Source organism: Hyperolius riggenbachi, chromosome 5 (assembly GCF_040937935.1).
Source record: "Hyperolius riggenbachi isolate aHypRig1 chromosome 5, aHypRig1.pri, whole genome shotgun sequence".
Taxonomy (NCBI): domain Eukaryota; kingdom Metazoa; phylum Chordata; class Amphibia; order Anura; family Hyperoliidae; genus Hyperolius; species Hyperolius riggenbachi.
Window position 1 is genome coordinate 362,608,551 of NC_090650.1, and position 18,498 is coordinate 362,627,048.

The 18,498-nt window shown below is 41.5% G+C and overlaps 1 protein-coding gene across 1 annotated transcript in view; it reads right to left on the reverse strand.

The window, feature by feature from the left end:
• STAU2 (staufen double-stranded RNA binding protein 2) overlaps window positions 1–18,498 on the reverse strand; it is a 353,719-nt gene that overhangs the window by 216,108 nt on the left and 119,113 nt on the right. The window contains 2 exon segments of the mRNA XM_068237509.1: window positions 4,717–4,824; window positions 5,343–5,502. Coding sequence (XP_068093610.1) covers window positions 4,717–4,824; window positions 5,343–5,502 — 268 coding nt within the window.

An 18,498-nucleotide genomic window follows, 5' to 3' on the forward strand; every position in this document is an offset into this window, starting at 1 on the left:
CGGCCTGGTGATGCGCTGATCCACCTTTTGCGCAATTCAGCTACACTGTGGCAATTTGTATCAATGCTGCAAAAACATTCTTTCAAATTTGCTAGGTAAAAACGTGAAATCAAAATTGCTTGGTGACTGGGATTAGTATTGGAAACCTCATACTTGTCAATGATAATGAGTGACCCCTGCTGGATGAAATATGAACATTTGTTGTGATGGCAATGTGTGTCAATGAGAAAAAAGCCTTAAAATTTAAAACATATACAGATAAGAATCTTCCAGAGTAAAATGAGCTATTCAATTACTTTTCTCCTATGTTGCTAGCATTTACAGTTAGTAGAAATCTGACATTACCTACAGGTTTTGGGCTAGTCCATCTCTCCATAGAGGATTCTCAGCATGGCCTTTATTCTTTATAAATACACTCCCTAAAAAAAGATTTATACAAAGATGCTGGCCAGCCACCCTGCTTGCTGTACACTTTTTGGCAGTTGGATGGAGCAACTGCTGTTCAGGAAATGCTGTTGAAAACAAAGAAAAACACTGAACCCCCCATGAGAAGATAGGATAGTCCAAAATTTGTTGGTAATGTCAGATTTCTACTACTTACTGTAAGTGACAGCAACATAGGAGAAAAGTAATTTATGGCTCATTTTACTCTGGACAAAACGTACTAATTTGTATGTTTACATGTATTTTAAAATTTTCGAGACAGAGGTCCTTTAAAGCAGGGGTCCCCAACCACCGGGCCGCGGCCCACTGCCGGTCAGTGGGCAGTTGCCAGCTGGGCCGCGGCGGGTCTGGCCTCTCGCCCCCCTCCCCCCGCGGCCGCCGCTCCTGTCACCTAATGAGCTGGTGGCCGCTTCCTGTCACAGATTCCCCGTAGCCGCTATGAGGAATGCAGCATCTCCTATTACAGCAGCGCTTCCTGCGCAGCTGCTGTAAGGAGGGAAGAAAGCGAGACAGCGCCGGTTTCCATGGTAACGGCGATCGCCGATACAGGAAGCCGCTGTCTCGCTTTCTTCCCTCCTTACAGCAGCTGCGCAGGAAGCGCTGCTGTAATAGGAGATGCTGCATTCCTCATAGCGGCTACGGGGAATCTGTGACAGGAAGCGGCCGCCAGCTCAAAGCAGGTAACAGAAGCGGCGGCCGCGGGGGGAGGGGGGCTACACTGGGGCACTATACTAGCTATCCTGGGGCACACTGAGCACTATACTAGCTATCCTGGGGCACATGGGGCACTATACTAGCTATCCTGGGGCACTATACTAGCTATACTGGGGCACATGGGGCACTATACTAGCTATACTGGGGCACACTGGGCACTATACTAGCTATCCTGGGGCACACTGGGCACTATACTAGCTATCCTGGGGCACTATACTAGCTATACTGGGGCACATGGGGCACTATACTAGCTATCCTGGGGCACATGGGGCACTATACTAGCTATCCTGGGGCACTATACTAGCTATACTGGGGCACATGGGGCACTATACTAGCTATACTGGGGCACACTGGGCACTATACTAGCTATCCTGGGGCACACTGGGCACTATACTAGCTATCCTGGGGCACTATACTAGCTATCCTGGGGCACACTGGGCACTATACTAGCTATCCTGGGGCACTATACTAGCTATCCTGGGGCACACTGGGCACTATACTAGCTATCCTGGGGCACACTGGGCACTATACTAGCTATCCTGGGGCACTATACTAGCTATCCTGGGGCACACTGGGCACTATACTAGCTATCCTGGGGAACTATACTAGCTATCCTGGGGCACACTGGGCACTATACTAGCTATCCTGGGGCACACTGGGCACTATACTAGGGCACACTGGGCACTATACTAGCTATCCTGGGGCACACTGGGCACTATACTAGCTATCCTGGGGCACATGGGCACTATACTAGCTATACTAGGGCACATGGGGCACTATATTAGCTATCTTGGGGCACATGGGGCACTATACTAGCTATACTGGGGCACTATACTAGCTATACTGGGGCACACTGGGCACTATACTAGCTATACTGGGGCACTATACTAGCTGCACCGGGGTACCTAGACTCCCTATACTGGGGCAACTGCTTGCTGTGCCGCCGCGAATACCCCCAACCCCCCCCCCCAGAGAGAATTTTGGACGGTTACCAGTCCCAAAAAGGTTGGGGACCCCTGCTTTAAAGGATACATCAGAGTTTTGAAAAAAAAAATAAAAAAATATGAGATCCACTTATCCTGGGCTTCTTCCAGCCCCTAGCAGCCGTCCTGTGCCCTCGCCACAGCTCCGATATCCTCCGTTGTAGATGCAGACCTCGCCAGGTCGGTCGCACCCAGGTGGTCTGGAGTGCACCTGCACAACACACGCCAGACCACATGAGCACAATCGATATTGGTGATCCCGGGACACTGGCGCTGCAGCGAGGGACATATCGGCTGCTAGGGGCTGGAGGAAGCATGGCCAGCATCTAAGTATATTCCATTTTTTTTAAAAGCCTTTATGTATCCTTTTTAAAGTACCCCTGAACTGTGTTAAAAATGTGAAATAAAGCCCATTATGGGCCAGAAAACATTTTGCTTGCACTGTGCTGCAGCTCACATACCCTGTCCTCAGTTTCTGTGACTGAAGATCTTGTCCAAGAAACGGTTTCCTATTGCCTCATGTGATTTAGAGCTGCGCAGATGGAATTTTGAATCACTCCAGCACAGTGGAAATAAACAAGTGCTCCAACGACTCCAGTGGACCCGCGCAGCAGTGGCAGCAACAGCGAATGATTGGAAATGTGGGGGCAGCAGCGGGCTGGATGCACATTGGCATTCATGTGAACAAGTCAATAGACATTGCGACAAACTACAACGTATCCACACAGGATATGCTGTAAATGCATCATTGTGCATTCGGGGCAGTGTAAACCCAGCCATAGAGGTGCCTAAACATGGTGAGAAGACTCAAGGAAGGTCACAAGAACTTAAAGAGAACCCGAGGTGGGTTTTAATAATCCTATTAGCATACAGAGGCTGGGTCTGTATATAAATGCCCAGCCTCTGTTACTATACAGTTTCCCCCAGGCCCCCCCTGCGCTCTGCTGTCCCCCATGAATCAAACCGCTGTGCTAGAGACATGCAGCGTGTCGCTAGCAAGCTGTTTACATCCACACAGTCACCGCCGCTCCCCCACCTCCTCTATATTGCAGCTCCCCGCCTGCTTCTCTTCCCTCCACTCTGATTGGAGGGAAGGGTTTGGATGTAAACAGCCTGCTATCGACCCACTGCGTGTCACTAGCACGGCGGTTTGATTTGCGGGGGACAGCAGAGGGGCGGAGGGGGGCTGAGGGGGGGGGGGGGGGAAGTATAGCAACAGAGGCTAAGCATTGTATGTAGACCCAGCCTCTGTGTGCTAATAAGATTATTAAAACCCAATTTAAATGGCTACTTATGAGCCTTCCTGTCCTAGTACTGTATTAGGCCATCTCACTGATCAAAACACAAGGTTTAAAAATGCCAGACGCACACTGGATCTCGTGCCCCAAATATCAAATTTTGTATACACATTCAGGTCTGTAAATATTGGGGCAACTACACAATTCGAACATTTTTGGCTCTATACACAACCACAATGGATTTGAAATGGAACAAACAATGTGCTTTAACTGCAGACTGTGCTTTACTTTGAGAGTATTTACATCCAAATCAGGTGAACGGAGTAGGAATTACAACAGTTTGCATATGTGCCTCCCACCAGAAGTAATGGAAAAAAATAAAAATCAATAAATAAAACTTAAACTTTTTAATACTTTGTTTCAAATCCTTTGCAGTCAATTACAGCCTGAAGTCTGGAACACAGACATCACCAGACGCTGGGTTTCATCCCTGGCGATGCTCTGCCAGGCCTTTACTGCAACCGTCTTCAGTTCCTGCTTGTTCTTGGGGTATTTTCCCTTCAATTTTGTCTTCAGCAAGTGAAATGCATGCTAAATCAGATTCAGGTCAGGTGATTGACTTGGCCATTACATAACATTCTACTTCTTTCCCTTCAAAAACTCTTTGGTTGCTTTTGAAGTATGCTTTGGGTTATTGTCCATCTGCACTGTGAAGCACAGTTTAATGAGTTCTGAAGCATTTGGCTGAATATGTGGGCTTTAGTGGGATCTTAGAACTATTTTTTTCATAGGTTTCTGTTGCAGGCACTATGTTACTGACCCGAGGAAATGGGCCAGTACCCGTGAAACGTGTTGTCTTTTTTGTGCATCATTAAAAACTTTTACCCATATGGTTTTGTTTATGGAGGCAAGACTGAATTACTCCTATACCTTATGATTTAAGATCATTATATTCTGGGCGCCTCCAACAAGTTTTCCAAGTTTTATTTCATAGTTATTTGGGTTGAAAAAAAAAAAAAAAAAAAAAAAAAAAAAAAAAAGGACACGTCCATCAAGTTCAACCAGACTCAACCAGAATTTATGATTTTTATTCTGTCCCATTACCTGCCCCAACTAATAAACCCATTAAACCCTTGTAGAAGATTAACAAGGCAAGGTAGGAAAGGGCAGGATTAACCAGAGACCTTGTCTAATCTCTTCTATTTCACTGAAAATATTTAGGCTCTGATCTCCACAGGACAATCATGTATGCACCTAAAGGAAAATGGTACCCCAAGGTGGTCAGATCACATCTGTACACAACAGCCCTCAAACATCAGTATACTGATGAGCCTTACCTCAAAACTGAGTGGGAGGTTGCGCTTCAGTGAAATTTCAAAGACCAAGCTTATTTCCGATTTGTTTGCATCTTTATCTTCTTCTGGTCCCTTTCCAGTTTCCCCATTCTATTTACAAGAAAAACAGATAAACATGGCGCAAACAACTTTTTAATTTTTTTTTTAAAGCAATGTATTATAGTCCCTTTTCCACTAGCTGTGAACCGCTAAAAAAAATAAAAACTATAAAGACCCACGATGCAATTAAAAACCATATCATATTTTACAAAGTGGCTACACGTTCTTCAATTTTAGGAAGGGTCTGTTATGTGGGTTTGGGCTGATAAGATTTATCTGACCTGCTAAATTATGTTACTTTCTATACTTTTAGGGAAAAAAAACACACAGAATTTCGATATGCAACCTACCGTATAATTTTTTTTATGACCTTCCAATTTAGAAGATGGGGAGAGGGGTCCTAAGACCAAATTATGTTTGCATAGAGCACCATATGTGCCAGAAACTGCCCTAACAATGGTGCATTGTGAAAGACAGAAAAGGCAAACCAGACATTTGGTGAAAGCCAACCCACCCAGCAGAGATCAGGGTACTGGCCAATAATATATGAATGTAAGATCTGCACTTACCACAGTTGATCTCTCTGGTATAGGCTCATTCCTCAATGCATGCAGGGCTTTCAGTGCTGCATTGTGCCTTGCTGCCTGGCGGGTTTTTCCTTCCCCATAAAACTCACTGCTGCCAACTGTTAGTTGTACGTAGAAGGACTTTGGCATGGGGCATATATATCTGCAGATAAAAACAACCGTTGGCTTAGAAACAGTGTTAAAATACCAAAACCATATCTAACATATTTCATGGCGTACACACATAAAGTAACTGCTACTATATCAAACATGCACAAAAGGATATACCACAGTTATAAAATGAAGCTAAACTCAGTAATGCAACCACATCTCAGTATGGATAAAGAAACTATTTGGAGAAATGTGTATGGCCCTACTTAAGTCTGGCCCAACCTTGTCGGAATCTGTTCACGCAGCATAAGAGGTCCGGTAACTCCTGCCCATTATTGTCTGGTGGCAAGTACTGGTGGGGGACTCCCCTTTTGTGTCCTAAATACAGCCTTACCTGGGGACTGATGGCAGTGGAATAGCCAGGTAAAGATATACAAGGTGTGGCTGATTTGTTGGAAGGATGGACATATCTAGCAAAGAAATGGTTTTCAACTGACCACTTGAGGCAGGTGGAGATAAAATGACCCAACTCCACTCAGGTGTCCAGCCTGGAATGGATACGGTCGCTCTCTTGAAGGGAAAAAGGAAAAAAAAAATATATAAGGATTGGTGGCCACCATTGTGTGTGTAACACTGTTAGAGGTTACCTGTACCTCTCCAGCCAGGGTGGTGGAAGGATACAAGTCAGCACAACAGGCATAGAGAGGCCCACAAGGGTGTTTAAAATGGTTAAAATCAAATAAAAGGAAAAAGGAGGTGGCTCACCTCAAAAACAATCTCAAGGTTTTTAAATTTGGTTAGCACAGGCAACAAATAATGTAGGTCACTTCCTCAGGTCAATTACAGTGCCTAAAATTATTATATTTGATAATTTTAGGCATTGCCTATGCTAATACATTTCATTACCTTATGAGATCATCGTTTTGGAGGTAAGCCGCCACTTTTTTCTTTTGACTTTTAACTCAGTTTTATAAACCCTTGGGTGCCTCTTATGCTCTGCATACACGGCTGCTGGGAGGATTACATCCTGATGGCTCGATTGATAATATCCGACGTGTCCGATACCCCGCCGGATCGATCGTGTGCTCTATACCGGCGGGGAGAACAGAAGAAACGAGTGGCTGATTAGCAGCCGCCCGCGGGGACTAGCGAGGATCGATTCGCCCCTTCATTAAAATTATTCTATGTTGGAACATGAACACTACTATCCTCTGACACGGGATACAGACAGATTGTGTTCTGCCTTCACCATGTTGATCTGTGCCTACATAAACTTTGTGCTCATTGCATGGATGTGACAAACTACTACAGCCAAGCCATCAGCAGAAAATAAATACCCCTTTTTTAGAACCATGCCAGCAATAGCAGCATCATCTCTACACAGAACACCATTTCAATGGATAAGCAAGGTTGTCCCAACCACTACAGAATGCTTTTCATATTCTTACACCATCTTTGTGTTTATTTACCAGGCAACAATCCACTGTGCACCATTTCATTACAAGGATTAGTCTACACATGTGGTCTTCTCCCACTGACATTAAGAAAATCATTTGCCTCCCTCCCACATCTGCTAACATTAATAGAAGAATCTGAAACTCTCCGACCATAAAATAAATCAAACTAAAATCAGAGGCATCGACTATAACTCAAACAGAGCAGACAATGACTGAATTAATGGCCATTTGAGTCTTCTGTGCACTGCAGGCAGGAAGACAACATTGTCAGGCAGTAAATCTATCAACACTGCAAGGTAGCATTTTAAACAATGCTTTTATTGCCCATGTGAAGGCAGTCATCTTAAGTAAAAACTAGATACCAAAAATTGCTGAGCCAGAAGGATGTTTGCATGGACATCTTCATGAACCTGCCTCAATATTCTGTTTAAAGTGTAACTGTCGGGCATAAATTCAAAAATCAATTCTTTATTTTTTATCTGGTAAACAAGTAATAAGGATGCCAATCAGGCAATGCAAAAGTTAAAATCTTTTACTTTTGTTTATAAATGATCATTCCCCAGTTTACCTGACTCTAATTTGGTACATTTATAAACAAGAAAAGTAATATAGAGATTTTAACTTTAGGATTGCCTGGTTAGCATCCTTATAACATAGCAGCTTCTAGTGAAAGGTTTAACCACTTACTACACATAGTGCAGTATATCTACACCCTGGGAAACCTCATCTGAAGTCCCAGGGACGTAGAAACTAGTCTTCTGCTGTAGGCAGCTCCAGCGCAGGTACTCGTCACCGCCCATTAGAGGGGAGACCACCATTTATTTTGTGTTCTCATTCATTGATCTAAGTCCCCGTGTCAATGATCACCGGCATCAATGAGATGCCACGATCAACAGTAACTGTGGAAGCAACAGATCCACGCTTTACTTCCCGTTTGCGTACTTATAGTACGCTAATAGGAAATAATGCGCAAGGACATCTTGTAGCCAAATAGTAAAATTACACCTACATACATGTAAAAAGACCAACACTTACATTTAAAATTAACTCCTTCCCTCCCACTCTTCCAGAGTACCCAAAAATATTTTTTACATTAAGAAAAAAAAAAGTTACTGTAGGGACTGCATTTTTTTTAATATATGTCTGTCAAGAGGGTATATTGCGGTTACTTTTTAATTTATAGGCTTGTAATTAGTGACGGATGAAAAAAAAATGCACCTTTATTTTCAAATAAAATATTGGTGCCATACATTGTGCTAGTGAACTGTTTGAAACGTTGCGATAACTGGGACAAATGGGCAAATAAAATGTGTGGGTTTTATCCACAGTAGAAACTATTTTAAAACTATAATGGCCGAAAACTGAAAAACAAAGGTTTTCCATTTTTTCTTATTCCCATTACAATGCATTTACAATAAAATAATTTTTAGCATAATGTACCTTCCCAAAGAAAGCCTAATTGGTGGCAAAAAAACAAAAAAAATACATGTCAGATCATTTAGATGCAACTATTAGTGATTAAGTTATTGGCGAAAGAAAGGGAGGAGCGCTGACAGGTGAAAATTGCTCTGGTCCTAAAGGGGAAAACCCCTGAGTGGTCAAGTGGTTAAGGAGGGGAACCACCACTCGGCCAAAATGAACTGGCACTCTGGATCTCTTAGCGATACATCACAGCTGCACCCACACTAGATACTTGGCAGTCGGTGCAGAGTTTAGACTAGTGGGTATGCTTCTTTAGTCACTCTGTTAAGGTCCTCTGGGACACAGAAAAAAAAAGTAAACCCATTAGCCCTTTCAGTCACACATTAAAGTAGTAAGTTGTCCATCAGGATGGACCGCAATCCTCCAGGAGACACTGCAATGTACAAACATCTCCCAGGACTAAAGCCGTGGTGGACAATGGACTGGCTTCCAGCAGGTAGGTTGAGAATGGTACAATGGGCTCAAGCATTCCTTAAAATGTGGAATGTGACCCCGGGGGATTCCAGTACACGTGAGGTTCTGAGGCGAGAGATTGTCCTGAACGGTGTCATCTGGTGTGTTTATGCAGCTTTAGAATCTATGATAAAATTGGCACTTATTGGAGCAGAGGGGATTTTTTGACAGTAGATCCGGTTTTGCGTACAACTACTATTATGCAGGTACTGGTGAAGGACAGTTATTTGCAGTCAAGCCAATTCAGAAAGGTGGCAGTACTGATGAATCATGGCTTAGAATATACAGCAGACGTGGTCCTACCATCTCATTCTAGCACATATTTGGCAAATATTACAAACAACCATAATTCAGAACATGTGCCTAAAGAACGTAATCAAGCCAAACAAGAGAATGTTTTTAATAAATACTTTTATTGAATAATAACATTCATTCTCGGTTTAATGCTGTAAAACTGTAGTACTTTTTGGGCATGTAAGAATTAACCCCCAAATGATCACCCTGGCATTTCACATCCAATGCCAAGAAAACACACCCAGCACTTCCTCACGCTTGGCTCGAGAGTTATTGCATTTGTTGCAGTTTGTCAAATGCTAGGAGAAAGCGATGCACTGGCCTCAAGTCCAAATGTATTACTGCATGTGGTAAAGGAAAATATTTTACTGAATGCTTCGTTAAAAAAAAAAAAAAACCATTCAGAGCGGTTACCGCATGTATAATTTAAATTTCCGACTACCTCAAATGAATAGAGCATGCAGTAAAATAAGTGATACGTCCAGTATTTTATTACCATTCTGGAGCTGTCGGTAACACACAACCATTTCTAGAGTTATAGAAGGGAGGAAAGAGAGCAGTTAAAAAGGAGAAAACAAAAAATTCTTAAAAATAAGTTGATGAAAACATGTTTTCCTAATTTCACCTGTATTGAATAACATAATTCCACAATATAATTTTGTATAAAGGTAATTAAAAAAAGATGAATAAGATGCTAATTGTTTTGAGTGGATAGAAATGTGTTTAATGCAAGGAGGACTTCTACTTGTCCTAATAAAACAAAATGCCATGAGTGGCTTCCCATTTTCCCTGCACTATAAGGATCTATCACTGAATGAAATAGAACACGAACCCTTAAAATATTGAATGAAATGTGAATATGAAAGGTCATGCAATTTTTTGGTAAATTACTGAACTATAACTGCATGTGTGAAAATCTTCGGGACTACTCAAAATATTTTTTTTCACCGCATGAGTTACTCAATCTGTTTCAGCCTCACTAACAAAAATAGGACGTACCGGTAAGTCCATGCACCAGCCGCTAGTTAATGGGGGTACCATACTTACACGTCGGCAATTGTTGAACGCAAACATATGTTCCCTGAAGTAATCGAAGTTCCTGAGAATGAGTGAACATGACTCCAATCAGGATCCATGTTCATTCAGCTTTTTTTTATATGTAGGTCATGAGGATATATTACTGTTATTTTAGCAAATAACGGGTTGTAATTCTTGATAGGGCACACAAAACAAAAACACAATACACACACATTTCCAAATAATTCATTATTGCCATAGGTTATACTAGGAACATCTTATGATGTTATAGCCGGGTCAAATGGAAAAACAAAATGTGTGGGTTTTTATCTATAGTAGTATTGTTTATTTTCAAATTATAAGGGATATAAATTGGAGAATTTTTTCCTTGTAATTTTTTTCCTTCTATAAAATGTATAGGAAATTACTGAAAATAAGCATCACCCACAAAAATAGCCTAATTTGTGGCAAAAAAAAAACCACAAGATATACACGAGTTGGATGTGATAAGCAGTGATAAAGTTATGGCTAAATGAATGGGAGGAGCACTGACAGGTGAAAATGGCTTTTAGTGGCAGTAGTAAAATAGCCTGTTAGTTAAATTACTGAACATGACATTTTTAAACAATTTCACCCAACAGGTCTTACCGAATTGTAAAAATGTGTGTTTTTTTTTTTTTAAACTATAAACAATTGCCAAATGACTAAATAACTGACAAGAATTCACACTTGGCAAGCATCCCCCATGGTTTCCCATTCTAACCCAAACATGGGGAAAAAAGTTGTATAGCCAGGCAGACAAGTGTGCTAGTGTTTCTGATTACAAATACATGGGTATTTCACACCTTGGTGTTTGCCCGGTTACTCAAACAATTAAAAAAAATAATTTAAAAAAATGTCTGACCCAAGTGCCTGGAAGAGAAAGGGGGGGGGGGGTATAGTTTATTACCTACTGACTCACTAATTTGTCTGCAGTGTTTCACTCCCCACTTGCAGCATACTGGGACTGTTTAGTACATATTGTTTATGGCTCTCATATGCCCACAACTTCATGCTCTGTTACCTATGTTTATACTGATGTACTGTACTTACCTTCTCTCAGTCTCTTGTAAATAAGCCCTGCATTAAGGTAGTCATACATCTAGCGATGCTGGCAGATTACACCAAGAGATGAATCTCTCTTAATTGAGAGAGAGATTTGTCGGGTGCCCATTGATGTTTATGCTGAATTTGACTCTTAGATAGATCTAAGTAGGTTATGCTTTATTCATACCTACAGTGGAGGAATTATTTGACCCCTCACTGATTTTGTAAGTTTGTCCAATGACAAAGAAATGAAGTTTTATTGAAAGATTCTGTTTAGTTTAACAGCATGTCGTAACTTATTCAACATTTACATCAATAATTCTTAATATTACATTATACGTAACTGAATACAGTTTAGTAAATGACAACCTATCTTAAGCTTAAAGAAAGGGATTAAGACACTCCTAATTAAAGAGTTAACATTTTATAACCAAAAGAGTAGAGTATAGAGAAGTATGAAAAAGAGGATAGGAATGGAGAGTATAAAAAGAGAGGGGAAAAAGAAAAACAATGTACCTTTGGTCCATGCCTATCTTCATTACATCTTAACTTTAGTATAGTTGTAGATCTTGAGATTGTACATATCTAATCCATATACAGTGGAGGAAATAATTATTTGACCCCTCACTGATTTTGTAAGTTTGTCCAATGACAAAGAAATGAAAAGTCTCAGAACAGTATCATTTCAATGGTAGGTTTATTTTAACAGTGGCAGATAGCACATCAAAAGGAAAATCGAAAAAATAACCTCAAATAAAAGATAGCAACTGATTTGCATTTCATTGAGTGAAATAAGTTTTTGAACCCTCTAACAATAAAAGACTTAATACTTCATGGAGAAATCCTTGTTTGCAAGCACAGAGGTCAAACGTTTCTTGAAATTGATGACCAAGTTTGCACACATTTTAGGAGGAATGTTGGTCCACTCTTTGCAGATCATCTCTACGGCCTGGAACCCACTGCAAACCGCAAACGCTAAACGCAACCGCTAGCGTTTTGCCTGAGCGGTTTGCAAGCTGATTCATGCGAGTTTTCGGTCGCGTTTTGCAACAGTGTATTTTTTTCCCCAGCGGGTGCCTAGCGTTTTGCGTTTTGCGTTTTTATCCTGATTGGTCCTGTGAATTATTTTTCATTTTGTTACAGTGTGCTGAACCGCAAAACGCTAGCAGAACCGCTCAGTTTAGGTTTTGCTGAGCGTTTCTGCTAGCGTTTCAATACTTTACATTGAAGCGCTAACGCTCCCAAAATGCTGCATGTCCTGCGTTTGCGTTTCTGGGAAACGCAAACGCTCCTGTGGAAGTTGCCCCATCCATTAACATCAGCTGAGCGTTTTGGCAAAACGCTAGCGTATCGCAGCGCTGCCAAAACGCTGCCAAAAGCGCTCCTGTGGGTTCCAGCCCTAAATCCCTAAGGTTTCGAGGCCGTCTCTGTGCAACTCTGAGCTTGAGCTCCCTCCATAGGTTTTCTATTGGATTAAGGTCCGGAGACTGACTAGGCCACTCCATGACCTTAATGTGCTTCTTCTTGAGCCACTCTTTTGTTGCCTTTGCTGTATGTTTTGGGTCATTGTCGTGCTGGAACACCCATCCATGACCCATTTTCAGTTTCCTGGCAGAGGGAAGGAGGTTGTCGTTCAGGATTTCACGATACATGGCTCCGTCCATTTTCCCGTTAATGCGATTAAGTTGTCCTGTGCCCTTAGCAGAAAAACACCCCCAAAGCAAAATGTGTCCACCCCCATGCTTGACGGTGGGTACGGTGTTTTGGGGGTCATAGGCAGCATTTTTCTTCCTCCAAACACAGCAAGTTGAGTTAATGCCAAAGAGCTCTATTTTGGTCTCATCAGACCACAGCACCTTCTCCCAGTCACTCACAGAATCATAAACAAGCACAAAGATATCCTGCGCTCCAAGTTAATGCTGCACACTCAAAAGATGGCTCTCCTTAGCACATTCAGCACTCCGCAGCGCTCCAACAGAGGATGATTGGCAGAAGTACTAAAAGAAGATGAAGCGCGCCATAGTGCATTAAATGTGGAGGAGATTTTATTAACAATTAAAAGTTATACTCACAAACATGAGTGATAAAATCGCTTCTCAGCGGACTGCCAGCCGCTTGCCTCTGCAGTGGGGGATGACGTCATTACGCGTTTCGGCGCACAGCGCCTTCGTCTGACGAAGGCGCTGTGCGCCGAAACGCGTAATGACGTCACACGCCGATTGACACTCCAGCGACGCCCACCTCCCAGTGAGACGGATTCCAAGCCATCGGAAATCGCGCTGCTGGCCACAGCGCGTCATCCCCCACTGCAGAGGCAAGCGGCTGGCAGTCCGCTGAGAAGCGATTTTATCACTCATGTTTGTGAGTATAACTTTTAATTGTTAATAAAATCTCCTCCACATTTAATGCACTATGGCGCGCTTCATCTTCTTTTAGTACTCACAGAATCATTCAGGTGTTCATTGGCAAACTTCAGACGGGCCTGCACATGTGCCTTCTTGAGCAGGGGGACCTTGCGAGCCCTGCAGGATTTTAATCCATTGCGGTGTAATGTGTTTCCAATGGTTTTCTTGGTGACTGTGGTCCCTGCTAATTTGAGGTCATTCACTAACTCCTCCCGTGTAGTTCTAGAATGCTTTTTCACCTTTCTCAGAACCATTGACACCCCACGAGGTGAGATCTTGCGTGGAGCCCCAGAGCGAGGTCGATTGGTCATTTTGTGCTCCTTCCATTTTCGAACAATCGCACCAACAGTTGTCACCTTCTCTCCCAGCTTCTTGCTAATGGTTTTGTAGCCCATTCCAGCCTTGTGCAGGTCTACAATTTTGTCTCTGACATCCTTGGACAGCTCTTTGGTCTTTCCCATGTTGGAGAGTTTGGAGTCTGCTTGATTGGATTGATTCTGTAGACAGGTGTCTTTTATACAGGCGACTAGTTAAGACAGGTGTCCTTAATGAGGGTGACTAATTGAGTAGAAGTGTCTAACCACTCTGTGGGAGCCAGAACTCTTAATGGTTGGTAGAGGTTCAAAAACTTATTTCACTCAATGAAATGCAAATCAGTTGCTATCTTTTATTTAAGGTTATTTTTTCGATTTTTCTTTTGATGTGCTATCTGCCACTGTTAAAATAAACCTACCATTGAAATGATACTGTTCTGAGACTTTTCATTTCTTTGTCATTGGACAAACTTACAAAATCAGTGAGGGGTCAAATAATTATTTCCTCCACTGTATATGGATTAGATATGTACAATCTCAAGATCTACAACTATACTAAAGTTAAGATGTATTGTAATGAAGATAGGCATGGACCAAAGGTACATTGTTTTTCTTTTTCCCCTCTCTTTTTATACTCTCCATTCCTATCCTCTTTTTCATACTTCTCTATACTCTACTCTTTTGGTTATAAAATGTTAACTCTTTAATTAGGAGTGTCTTAATCCCTTTCTTTAAGCTTAAGATAGGTTGTCATTTACTAAACTGTATTCAGTTACGTATAATGTAATATTAAGAATTATTGATGTAAATGTTGAATAAGTTACGACATGCTGTTAAACTAAACAGAATCTTTCAATAAAACTTATTGAATAAAAAAAAAAAAAAAAAAAACAAGGCCAGGTCTGTCGCGCTCATTCGCGACACACACACACACACACACACACACACACACACACACACACACACACACACACACACACACACACACACACACACACACACACCTCCTACCCCCATCCTCTCCAAGCTGTGTCATTCCCCCAGCAACCTCCTCAGTGTCTCTGCGTCCCTCCCTGCACATGCACACAACAAAAAGACACAGGGACTTGGGACGCAGAGACACTTGCGTTTTATTATGTAGGATATTGGTATGGTTTATCCCCCCTCTCCCCATGTTTTTAAGCTTCAAAATAGAAAAAAAAATCCTATGGTATCTGCTGTGATGGAGGCCGCCTGCCAAGCAGGTGTGCTTTTCATAAATTGTATACAGCTCAGCAGCACACAAGATAGAGGAGAGCTGTCTTCAGGTATGTGCCTGGATCTCGGCTCAGCAGTAAATTAACACAGAGGAAGATTCTTGCAGACAAGCCATCAATCCAGGGTTGCTTCTGCTTAAACTCTGACAAAGCAACATCCTATAAATTAGCAGTTTTCAAAGCACATGTGTGGATGTTTTACTTTGTGTGCAGCACATGTTTTCTCAGCATTTTATCTATACATTCTTAGGATGCCCATCTACCAAAGGACTTTCACCAAAGCCTGCGAAGGTTGTGAATAAAAGTACAATTTACTAACTCAAAGCTTCTAACCCATGCAGAAACTGCAGAGGAATGAATAGACAGCTACTAGTCCTAAAGACAAGTTTTGTGTATGTATGTGTTATGTAATAAGGTACATCAGTTATTTGGGACCCATGGTTGCAGTCTAATTATGGAAACCACCTAACTCACATCAAGGACGTATGTCTAACTCGATGGACGTATGTCTTTTTTCAACCAAAATAACTATGTAACTATGTAAGGGACGGTAAGGGAGTAAATACGAACCGATACTTAATATTCCCAGGTACATATGTAGAGTACTGTAATTTTCACCAATTGACAACAGAAAGTTATGGAAGGATGTATTTGGTTTATTGTGAAGGTTACTGTTAATCTTTAGTTTTCAAATTGAATATATTTGAGGCCAATAGCAAGTCAGAAGGAGGACTCATTTAATCCTAGTGGATATGACCTATCATAGGTATAAGTGAATACACAGAGAGCTCTTTATTTAGGTAAAGGAAGCCCAAGTTATGGGAAACCCAAAAGTCTCTATATCTCTGTATTCAATATAATAGCAAAAATTGCAGCACAACTTGCATACGATCTTGATGGATAATTCAGCTTCACATGTACAACTAAGTTTATATTGTAACCTGATAAGTAAAATGTATAACCTGTACTGCAATTTATATTTCTCTCAAATAAAACCAATCTCAAAAAAAATAAAATAAAAGGTGCATCTGAATATGCAAATTTACAGTTCTGCATTGCACAAACCATTTCTGCATTATTATTCTTTTTTGTATTACTTGGCTGGCTTGGTTTGATAGATTCTCTTCCTTTACTAAAAAACGGAGACTGCTTGACCGAAAGAACAGCAAGTTTGAGATGTCCAAACCACTCCCCCTATGAAATCATACCCCACGAGATGGTCAGGTACAACCTGAAGGCCCATACCCCACTACGATTTTCCCAACAATTTATTAGACGACCAATGAGTAATCTATTCTGTGATTTTGCAACGTGGGTAAAGGCGCACGATCACGCGGATGTTTACCAACACCCGCAATTAGCTAAAAATCCTGTTTAAACAAATGATCCCCTGACCTGCAGGTGCTGAGTTGAGAAAGTTAGTAGCATGCTTTGTGGGAGGAGTTGTGTCTACATGCACTGCATCATCCTGCTAGAGAGGATGGAAGCAGATGGGCATTAACTGAACTCTAAGAAATTGCACTTGCAGCAGTAAAGGTCTGTGATGCAGGATGCAGCCGGTGAATGGGGAGCGCCAGGTACTTTTAAGTGCATCTCCAAATTATCTGTATATAATTCAAGCATTTGAAAAAGTTGAAGACGCTCCCAGGCTAGGGGGAAAAAAAAAAAAAAAAAGGAAGAAAGAAAATACTAAACCTAGGTGCATCTATAGTGTTGAGTATTGCCATGTGCATGAACAGCAGAATCTGAAGTTTACGGAGAGCTAATTTTCTATAATCAGCCAAAACTAATTTCCATTTGTGCATAAAAGTCTAGTTTCAAAACATGCAAAAAAAGACAAAGGATCTAGGCCTAAACTATTTTTGCAGCATGAAGGAAAACAAAAACAGAAAAAAATAAATGGTGAATGCAGATTTCCGTGGCTTTACTACACTGCACAATATCACAATCTGATGAAAGGCCATTATCATAGCATGCACAAGATAACTGTCTAGGCCTAATACAACCAAATGCTGGAAATAAATGTGCATTCCTGGAGTGGTTCTGAGTGAAGGCTCTATCTGTCTTATCATGTAAACACGTTTCACTCTAGTATCTGATTTCTTGCCCTGTATTTATCTCTGCAGATGGAGATGGGTTGCTTGACAAGGAATGGGGCCCTCCAGGACGTTTTTTTTTTCTGGTGTGCAATTAATGCACATAGCCAAAAGAGCAAAAGATTGTTTCAGTACGCTCTTTGTGTATGACATCATGTTCCAGTAAAACATAATGAAGAACAATTTTCCCTGTCACTATGGCAAACCCAGATTAGTTCCGCAACAAGCTTTTGTGATTTATCTTAAATATGTGCAAGAATGTCTGGCGTTGGCTCCAAAACCAGCTTTTTTTTCTCTTTTTGTTCTTCACATTTGGTTTGTTGAGAATATTTGAAACTCTGGGTGTATTTAGACTCCGCAGCTTGTTGACCCCTCCTCACCGAGTGTACAAAAGAAAAACGGAACCACACACTGTCACCAACATCTAACCCACACACAGTAGAGGAACTGGTTTCAATTGTGTGTTCATTTCCCCTAATACACAACACAGGTTGTGATCACGTGCATCTCAGATGTGGGTTTTCTGGTCTCGTATCACATATAATTCTACAAGCGAGAGACCTCAGTAGTGTCCCCACTTATGAAGCAACATATGAAGATCCCCTTCAATCTCTAATGTCTCAGTCAGCTCTGACTTGGGCTCTACGATACCATTCACTTTGCTGGATTGGTCTACCATTTTCCAACTATGATCTGGTGCTGGACAGGCAGCGTATCTACAGTCCTGTTCTGGCCCTAGAACCAATACCCAACCAGTGTACCTCTTTACTACGCTATAGGGCTTTTCTGTCCTCGTTTGGACCTTGAGCATAATAAAAGATTAATGGATTGAACAGATAACCCTCTAAACTACAGTAAAAAGGAAGTAGTTTTAAATACAGAACCATAGCGTATGTACAGTAGTAGTGGTTTATGTAGATTACTACTTTGTGTTTAGCTTTTGATGAAGAGAGTAAGGATTAGAGCCTCTTATTACTGCAGTCTTTGCAGAATCTCTTCACTTCCTGCCTGGATAATAGGCGTCACAAGAACAGCATGTAGACAAAAAAAAATTCCCAACAAAAATACAACACTCAAGGTGGCCATAAACTGGTCGATACAGCCAACAAAAAGATCCCTCTCCAACTCTCATCTGATCAAAGAGGGATCTATTTGCTCGATTCCCTCCCCACTCTGCACACAGATTTT